This window comes from Psittacula echo (assembly GCF_963264785.1).
Source record: "Psittacula echo genome assembly, chromosome: 15".
Lineage (NCBI taxonomy): Eukaryota > Metazoa > Chordata > Aves > Psittaciformes > Psittacidae > Psittacula > Psittacula echo.
The window spans coordinates 4689767-4698923 of record NC_137751.1 but is presented as its reverse complement, the minus strand read 5'-3'; the positions used below and the strand labels follow the sequence as shown (position 1 = coordinate 4698923).

Below are 9157 nucleotides of genomic sequence, written 5' to 3'. Positions count from 1 at the left end.
ATGTCAATGGCTTTGGAGATCAGCGGTGTGGCCTTGTCGGTGCTGGGTTGGTTGTGCAGCATCATCTGCTGCGCGCTGCCCATGTGGAGGGTGACGGCCTTCATCGGCAACAACATTGTGACGGCCCAGATCATCTGGGAAGGGCTGTGGATGAACTGCGTGGTGCAGAGCACGGGGCAGATGCAGTGCAAGGTGTACGACTCCATGCTGGCCCTGCCGCAGGACCTTCAAGCCGCCCGCGCCCTCCTGGTGGTGGCCATCGTCTTGGCCGTCCTAGGTTTACTGGTGGCCATCGTGGGCGCCCAGTGCACCCGCTGCGTAGAGGATGAGAGCACCAAAGCCAAGATCACCATTGCCTCTGGCGTCATATTCATCCTCTCCGGCATCATGACTCTCATCCCTGCCTCCTGGTCGGCCAACACCATCATTCGGGATTTCTACAACCCGTTGGTGCTTGACGCGCAGAAGCGGGAGCTGGGCGCCTCGCTCTACGTGGGCTGGGCAGCCTCTGCCCTCCTGCTCCTGGGGGGGTCCCTGCTGTGCTGCTCCTGCCCCCCCAAAGACGACAGGTACACCACCGGCAAGGTGGCCTACTCCGCCCCGCGCTCCGCCGTCACCAGCTACGACAAGAGGAACTATGTCTGAGACCTTTCGGGACCCCTAAATTCCCCACCCCCCCTCCCCGGGACCCTCATCACCCTCCGTGGGGACAGGAGACAGCGGCACCGGGAGGGGAGGACGCGAAGGAGGGGACGGGGACGGCCGCGGGGTCAGGGCCGGGCTGTGTAAATAGAGACGGTTTCGGTTAAACAAGAGGCAGTTTCAGGTCGGCAGGAGAAGTGGCGCCCGGTGTGCCCCTGCCTACACCGACGGGACATGATAGGGATGGGGATAGGGATAGGGATGGGAACGGTGCTCCCCTCCCCCGGTATCCCTCCCCCCTCACTGCTGCCGTCCGGACGCCGTCTGTCCCTGTTACGCGTTGCTCTGTACCGGTTACATTTGTCAATAAACGTGTCCTGTTTTGGTAGCCCGAGTATCCTTGGGGATTGAGGGGGCGAGATCCCACCTGGTGCGGGAGGGGGACCGGGATCCAGCCTCCCAGGAGCAACTCCGCACCCTCTGCCACCGCAGCTCCCCGGAGGCACCGGGTTTGGGGACGGGGCTGTGCCCCCCGGCCTGGGGGTCTCTGCTCCCCTCCGTCCGTTCGGGGCAGCTCTCCCGCAGCCATCGGGGCGTGAGGGGAACGGGCAGCGGCACTCCCTGCCTGCGCGGTCCAAAGTCTGGCAGCACGGACTGAACACGGGGTGCTTCCCCCTCCCCTCCAGCAGCCGCGGCTGGGCGAGGCCGCCTGTGTTACAACCGCTCCCACCACCCGGCCCGGCCGCGGCCCCGCAACGCTCCAGCGGGCAGGGACAAAGGGGAAGGAGCGACGCAGGTGCACGGGCAGGGCCCGAGCTTGCAGCGGGGCCGGGCAGGCAGCGGGACCGGGTAGGCAGACCACGAGCGGCTGCCGCCGCCCGCCCTGCGCCCGCCCCGGGGGCTCGGAGCGGCTCTCGGGAAAGCGCTGCCCGCGGGCGCGGCGGGAAGATTTGCTGCCCCCGGCCCTGCACGGCCTCGCCGGCGGGAGCTGACGGAAAAAGGCGGGAACAGGCAGGCGCGGGCAACGGGAGCCCGCGTCCCCCGCCCTGGGGATCCCGCCCGGTTCGTGTTCGCGAGACCCCCTCGCCCGGGGCTCGGCGGCGATAGGGATCGTCGGGGCGGGGGCACGGCGGGTGGCCGCCCTCCCGCCACCAGGGGGCGCCCGGCGGCGGGGCGGGGCCGCCCGCACGCACAGCGTCATGGCCTGCGCGCCGGCCGCCATGCTGCTGCGCCGGCTGCCCCGCGGCCCTGCCCCGCCGGGGCGGCTGCGCCCTCGCCCGCCTTCCGCCGTCCGCTCCGTGGTGACGTAAGCGCCCGGCCGAGCGCGGGGCAGGGGGGGCGGGAGGGCTCCGGAGGGGCGGGGCTGACCCCCACTAGGGCTGGGCCCCGCCCCCCGCGTTAGCCCCACTCCCGCATCGCCGCCCCCCCACCGGAGGGGCGGGGCTCGCGCCTGGGGCCGCGGCGCCGGGCCAGCCCCCAGCGCGGTCTCCCCGCAGATCCGTGCCGCTGTCCTACGGCGAGGAGCGGGGCCGCGCGGACCGGGCGCCCCTCGTGCTGCTCCACGGGCTCTTCGGTAGCCGCGCCAACCTGCACGCGGTGGCCAAGGCGCTGGTGCGCGGCGGCAGCGGCACGGTGAGGGGGGCACTGAGCTGGGCAGCGCGCGGGGGTGGCGCGGCGGCAGCGGTGACCGTGCCCCTGGCCAGGCAGGTGCTGACGCTGGACGCCAGGAACCACGGCAGCAGCCCCCACAGCCCTCTGATGACCTATGAAGTGATGAGCCTGGACGTGCAGCACCTCCTGACCCGCCTGGGCATCACCAAGTGCATCCTGCTGGGACACAGCATGGGGGGCAAGACGGCCATGACCCTGGCCTTGCAGCGGGTCAGCAGGAGCAGGGCCCCCGGGGCTGGGGGCTGTAGGAAGGGGGGGTGGCACCAGGGGGGGCCTGCTTGACCACAGAGGCAGGTTTTCTCCATCAGGATCAGGGTGCTGTCCTGCTCAGCACTGTAAGCCCAGCTGCAGGAGCTGGGAGATTCCCCATACTGAGACACAGGGAACCAGGGAAGGGCATGTGGAGCTCTCTGCCAAGGCAGGAGGGAGCTAAGAGCCTCCCATGAGTCAGGCTGGGAGCACAGCCCTGTGCCCCATCCCACTGGGGAGCTCCCAGCTGGCATCCATCTGCCCTGCTTGTGTCCCCAGCCAGACCTGGTGGAGCGCCTCATCTCTGTCGACATCGCTCCCACCTCAACCGCACCCGTCTCCGAGTTCTCTGCCTACATTTCTGCCATGAAGTCAGTGAAGATCCCAGATGGTCTACCTCGCTCCGCAGCCCGCCAGCTGGCTGACCATCAGCTGTGTTCGGTGGTCCAGGTAGGAAATTCTGTTCCATAGGTGGGGTTTCTGCTCCCAGCCCATCTCTGGGACCAGAGCACAAGGCTTTAGGGCCACAAGATCCCATCACGGGCAGCTGGAGGACATCTTACCAGGGCTGTGGGGCCACAGGGGAAAGACAGCATGGGAGAAGGCAGTGGAGGGCAGGATGGAGGGTGGCAGAACAGCTTGAGGGCTTTTTGCTTTTACTGAAGAATGTGTGATCCCCTTCTGTGGCAGCACCCGCAGCTGAGGCAGTTCTTGCTCACCAACCTGGTAGAGGTGGAGGGCCACTACGTCTGGCGGGTGAACCTGGACGCTATTTCCCAGCACTTGGTAGATATCATGAACTTCCCTGTCTTCCACAAGCCGTATCCTGGCCCTGCACTCTTCCTGGGAGGATCTGACTCACCTTATATCAGGTGGGGCTGGAGAGAAGCAGTTTGAGGTCAGTGGTTCCACCCTGTGTGCTCTTCTGCAGCTGCCAAGGGTGAGAGAAAGCCCCCGAGATGGGGAAGGTTCTGGAGTGAGCTCTGTGCCTCCAGCAGCCAGTGACAACAAAAATGCACTGGAGACTGAGAGGGAACCTGGGGACAGCTCCAGGCTTTCCCAGCAGAGAGTGGGACTTGGTCAGACCTGGGACTCCTCTGCCTAGTGAGGGGGAGGGCAGTACCTGGATGAGCCTCTCACCACACTTCCCATGGCATGTTCCCTTGTCCTGCAGGTCCCAAGACTACTTGGAGATCCAGCGCCTCTTCCCCAAAGCTGATGTCCAGTACATTGCAGGGGCAGGCCACATAGTCCATCAGGACAAATTTGGGGAATTCATCACTGCTGTCCTCAACTTCCTGACACAACCATAGCAGTGGGACCAGGTTCCTGCAAGCCCCATGGGGCTCCATGAGGAGCTCCAGGCAGTGCTGCAGGGCTCTATGCTCTGTGAGGAGGGATTCAGCCTGCGCTGGCTGCCCACCTGCAGCCCAGTCCTGCCTGCAAGGCCTTTGCCTGGACTTGGAGCGGAGAGGCACATCCATCCTACTGAGCTCTCCTGCCACCTTGCAGGGACAGGGGGTGACACAGGCTGGGGACACTGCCCTGCCTGCACAGCCTGTCCTACCTGCACTGGCTTCACTGGGGCACCTCAGGTGCTGGGCAGGGATAGGAGAACCCTCTTGTTCTGTTGCCAGATCACTGGTGATCTGGCTGTTGACCTTGCAGAACATGCAATAAAGCTGAATCCGTGCCAAGGCAGAAAATGGTTTGGATCTGGCTGTGGAAGATGGGGAGCATTTGGTGGGCACAGGAAGGGGCTCTTGTGTCTCAGCAAGACAGGGTGATGCTTCTGGGAGGTGACAGCTGGGCTGGGCCTGTAACACCACAAGCTGTGGGAGCAGTGCGTGTAAGGCGCAGGTTTGAGGGTTTCTTCCAGGGGGAACTGCATCCCTCCTCGGGGTAGCGGAAGGATGGGGGAGTGGGGGAAGCTGCCTCCTGAACAAGGAGATGCTGTGAGCCTGCAAGGGGGAAGCATGAAAATCCCTCTGGAGCACATCTGCCTCCCTGAGCTCCCTCTGATTTCTCACCTCCTCCTCGCTCAGTGTTCCCAGGAAGGCAACACAAAAGCAGCCACTGCTGGCCAGATCAACCATCCACCGCGGGCTGTGGGCAGCAGCGCAGAGCCAACTGCTGTGAAACCCCTTTGTTAGGTGATGGGTAAAGCCAAAGATGGGGCAGAGGTGGCTCCGGGGGTGATGGATCGTCTCTGTCGCAACTGGGCAGAGGCTCTGGGGACAGTTAAGAGAAATACCAGCTTTGTGTTCAGTGCTCCAGAGCCAGGTGTCTGATGCTCCCTGCTTAGTTTGGGGTTTGGAGGCCACAAAAGGAAGGGAGGATGGGAGACCAAGGACTATTTTATTCCAGGTGTGTTTGCAAGTGCCTAGCAAAGGGGCACAAATAGCTGGTTTAGAGATTTGCTCTTTCTGGGCTTTCCCTCTGGTCCATCCTTTTCTGAAGAAGCGCCTCTCTGGAGCAGAGCCTTGAGCTCTCTGCTGTTAACCTCCAAATTCAAACACTTGCTGTCTGTGTATTGATTTTTCACCTGTGAAGAACATTAGACTGAGAAAGCTCCTGAGACACAGGCTACCACAAGGAGTTCCTTCAGAACTCCTCTCCTATGGCCAGGTGGGAGATGGGGATGGAGTCAGGCTGCTGCCTGGCCCCAGCTACTGGCACACAAATCCTTTGGGTATCCAGCCATAAGCTCTGGAGCCCAGGAGCAATGGGGGAATTCCTCCCCCTCCTCCATGCTGTCTGGGTACTGGCTGTGGGGCACACACAAAAGACTGCCACAGATGTGTGAGGTGAAGAGACTTACCATAGTCAGGAGATCAGTGGCCTGGGAAGAGGTAAAACTTCCTGGGCATTGTAGTTCGCTCTTTTGATGGCAACTGCCGAGGGAATTTTCCAAAGGAATATTGGACCTAGGGTGAGAATGACAGTGGGAAGAAATGAGAGAAGGTCTGTTCCAGGCATGGGAAGTGTGAAGGGTGTCAAGAAGCATCCCCAGGGGCACCTCCAGGCACATGTGTGGTGGCGCAAGGGATGCCAAGGGCTGCTACCAGCATCCCAGGCTCATGCATGCCCACCATGTGGCAGATGCTGATGCCTCCAGAGATCCAGCTGACCTTCCTGGCCAAACCAGACCCACTGTGGACAGAGCCTGCTCCCCAGGGCTGAGAAACAGCCTGGCCTGAGCTCTGCTCCCAGCAGCATTCCTAGTGGCTGGCACAGCTGCATGTGCCAGCGCTCCTGCAGTTACCTCACCTTTCGGAATAGCTCCTCCAAGTCGCTGTTACAGGCATGGTTTCGAAACTGCTCTATCAGGTGCTGGATGAAAATGGATCCTGTTACTGAGCTTCTCCAGGAGACAGTATCTGGGGAGACATGAGATGCCCAAGTGTGACTTCAATGGTGTCTCTCGCTGCAACTGTGATTATCACTGGGAGCCGGAGCAGGAGATAGGTGCCTTCTCCAAGATCATTATATTTGGCTCATCCAACCCACAGCATGGAAAAGGACAGGGCACCCCAGGGAAGACAGAATGATGTATTTTCTTCCAGCCTCTCTGCCCTCCCATGCTCTCAGTCACGCCAGCTGCTCAGCTGGCACGGGCTGGAGTCATCCGTTAACCAGCAGGAGCAGACAGTTGCCACTGTGGTAAGATCAATCGACTGGGGAAGGAGCAGATCTGATGGGGAGGGCTGGAGCCAGGGCAAGAGAAGGCAAGCGGAGCACAAAGCTCTGGCCCTGGTGCCTCTCAGAGGGATCTGTGGGTGGATGTGCATCTGTATGGAGCAGCTGCATACCCCAGCATTGGAGGACACTGCCCTCTCCAGAGGCTGTTGGAGCAATGCCCAAGCAGTCACCGGATGGAGATCCGAGGAGGAAGACGTGGAGGAGACCCGTGGCATCAGGAATAGGAATCCCCACTGCCCTCACCTGCCCTCAGGCAGGGCACCTACTTCCAGGAGCTGCTCACCAGGTGTGGAGGAATGTAAAGTGGCAAAATCACTCTCCAGGTGGACTTCACAGATGGCGTCATCCTCCAGTGCCGCACGGGTGGTGTGAGCAGAGCTGGGAGCAGGCACGGAGAGGTCTGCAGCATCGCTCACCAGCACAGAGCCCACCTTGCCTGGGAAGGCAGGGCCAGATATCAGCAATGATGGGGTGTCCTGTCCCTGTCCCATTCTCGGGTCTCACATGGCCGCTTGCAGGCACCTTGTGGTGGGGACTCACCTCCACGGCAGGACTGGATGATGACCACTTTGGGTTTGTCCAGCAGCGCCTGGCAGTGCTGGTTGTTGAACTTCTCATAGATGGTATTGAGGGAGAGGATGTCTGTGGCCTCGTCTCTGCTCTTGGTCCCACAGAGCCCAGCCCTGACCCCATGGGACATGAAGACCAGGAAGGTGCTGTCAGAGGTGCGGTGCTCTTTGTGATCTGCAAAATCAGTCATGACCGTAGCCATGTCCTACAAACCAGCACAAGGAAGGAACATCAGGAGAGCCAGCCACCAGCTGCGGGCAGGAGCCACTGCCACCAAGTTCCTGAGTCCCCCAGCACCAGCACACCCAAGGAGGGTCCCTGTGCCACTTCTGGGGCCAGTGGCAGCTGCTTTGTGCAGCCCTTTACCTCGGAAGATAAGTTGAGATGGATGTCCACCACGTAGCCCAGCCCTTCCAGCAGCTTTGTCATCCCCTGCACATCCACTTCAGCCCCATCCCGCCGGCTCAGGTGCTCAAAGTCAATGTTGCAGATGAGCAGGGCCCTGCGGGTTCGCATCTCGCGCGGCAGATAGAGGGGATAGATCTGTGGGAACGGAGGGAGGCGGCACTCAGCAGCGGGTGGGTGAGTGCAGGGGGCTTTACTTGGGAGGCAGCTAATAGCAGAGAAGGTCCAGTGCTGCAGCATCCACATCTCCCTGTCCCTGGGGCATCTCCCCACGTCTCCTGCCCTGCTCCTGGGTCAGCAGAGATCCTGGCTCCTCTCGGCAAGCCCCTGCTTACGCCAGCAGGATGGCTGGGCCACCCTCCAGCACCCCTCCCATCTCCTCTGCCCACACCACCTGGTCTCCCTCTGTGGCCCTGATGTGCCGGTACTCGCTTAGGGAACACTGCCGGATCCACTGGTGGTCCTGGATGGCAACGAGGGGGCCGGGGGAAGCCAGCTGCGCACCGGAGGGCCCTGCAAGCAGAAAGCCCTCCAGTTACACTGGGAAGAGCCTGCAGCAAGAGGGGCCTGTGCCAGGCCATGTACAGGCAAGTAGAGCCAGGCGCTGCTTCTTGGGGGTCCTTTTCAGCCCCACTGGGGATGGCCACCCCTGACAGCCCTGTCCTGGCTGCATGCAAGGGGGACTCAGTGCCACAGAGCAGTGACACTGCGGGTGCCCAGCTACCCCTTGCCTTCTGGCCTTGGACACTCACCAGGGCCAGGCCCCCTCCAGCATCCTGCTGGAGGCAATGGGAGCCCCAGCATGGCCAGAGACAGACCACGGCCCCTCATCACTCACCCACGTCAGTGGCCAGGCCCAGCTGCTCTGCCAAGGTGCCATCGCGCTTCCGGAGGCTGTCGATGAAGATCTGGCTTGCACGGGGGCCCTTCAGGCGCACGCAGTCGATGAGGCAGCGGGCCTTGTCTGTGCGCACCGTGTACTTATCCTGCACCTCCTCCACTTCCTCTTGGTTCAGCACCCCTCGGGCCATCAGCTCATCCAGCAGCCCAGAGATGAGCGGCTTGCTCACACGCTCCACGAAGTCCAGCCGCACATTCAGGAGCAGCTTGTCTGCTTCGTGGAACCATCAGCTCCCAGAGCCCTCCACAAACCCTCCCGGTGCCCGCTGCCCCGCTGCCCGCTCTGGGTCTTCCTCTTCCCTATTGCCCCTCCCGGGTGCTGATCCCTCCCTCAACACCCCTCCTGCTGCCTCCCTTTCCCCATTGCTTCCCCCAGGGGCTGCCCCCTTCCTTATTGCCCCCTCCCAGCTGCTGATCCCTCCCCTGCCATCGCCCTGGGTGATTCCCCTCCTTCCCCTGCCGTCTCTCATCTCCCTCTTTTCCCACACACCCACAGAAAGTTCCTCAGGGGATATTTGCAAGGAGCAGGGCCCAGCTCCTCCGGGATGCCACGTGCTGGGCTCCAGTCTATGGACATGCTGTGTCTACGCGCATTGAGCCGGCCAGGGTGAGCAAGCGATGAGCAGCACCCCGGCAGTGCTCGGGCAGGACCCCAGCCCACCACCAGCCGCAGCACCGGCGGTCACACCCACCTGTCATCGCCCCCAGACGGGAGGAGCTGTCCCGGCTTCTTTAAGGAAGACTTGAAAGGAGTCCGTTTCTGCTGGGGAGGAGGGGGGAGAAAAGGGAAAGCAAAAGGCCAGAGCTTCACTTCCCGTTTCCTTGCGGCTGAGGCGCTGCTCCTGGGCTGTCACCATACCCTGCCAAGCCCCTTCGGTCCTGCGAGCCCACAGTGCCTGGGGCCAGAGCCCCTGTGTCCTTTGCAGCCACGCTCAGATCTCCTCCTGGGGTGCTCAGCACACCCCCGTGACACTGGGGCACCCAAACAGTGTGACCGTCCCCAGCCCAGCAGCACCCA

General features: G+C 62.4%; 3 protein-coding genes across 7 annotated transcripts; 2 read left to right on the top strand and 1 right to left on the bottom strand.

Annotated features, from left to right (window-relative positions):
• On the top strand, positions 1-645 carry CLDN3 (claudin 3; the record flags this gene model as incomplete). Its single annotated transcript, XM_080630140.1, has 1 exon — positions 1-645. The coding sequence occupies one exon, from the start codon at positions 1-3 to the stop codon at positions 643-645; it is 645 nt and encodes a 214-aa protein (XP_080486266.1).
• Positions 646-1849: 1204 nt separating this feature from the next.
• Positions 1850-4249, top strand: ABHD11 (abhydrolase domain containing 11). 4 transcript variants are annotated; one of them, XM_080630096.1, is made up of 6 exons: positions 1850-1948; positions 2139-2274; positions 2350-2523; positions 2842-3012; positions 3253-3434; positions 3737-4249. In XM_080630096.1, the coding sequence occupies exons 1-6, from the start codon at positions 1863-1865 to the stop codon at positions 3873-3875; spliced, it is 888 nt and encodes a 295-aa protein (XP_080486222.1). In that variant the 5' UTR covers positions 1850-1862; the 3' UTR covers positions 3876-4249. The 4 variants fall into 4 exon arrangements, with proteins under 4 accessions (XP_080486222.1, XP_080486224.1, XP_080486221.1 ...); XM_080630098.1 differs by lacking the exon at positions 2350-2523; XM_080630095.1 differs by having other exon boundaries at positions 2139-2523.
• Positions 3478-8955, bottom strand: LOC308227477 (caspase-1-like). Of its 2 annotated transcripts, none has more exons than XM_080630094.1 (9): positions 8832-8955; positions 8078-8350; positions 7634-7752; positions 7201-7377; positions 6805-7039; positions 6548-6700; positions 5833-5942; positions 5384-5489; positions 3478-3493 (listed from the first exon to the last, which is right to left on the bottom strand). In XM_080630094.1, exons 1-8 carry the CDS (start codon positions 8836-8838, stop codon positions 5397-5399), a joined length of 1167 nt encoding a protein of 388 aa, XP_080486220.1. In that variant the 5' UTR covers positions 8839-8955; the 3' UTR covers positions 3478-3493; positions 5384-5396. The 2 variants fall into 2 exon arrangements, with proteins under 2 accessions (XP_080486220.1, XP_080486219.1); XM_080630093.1 differs by lacking the exon at positions 3478-3493 and adding an exon at positions 4914-5107.
• Positions 8956-9157: the final 202 nt, after the last annotated feature.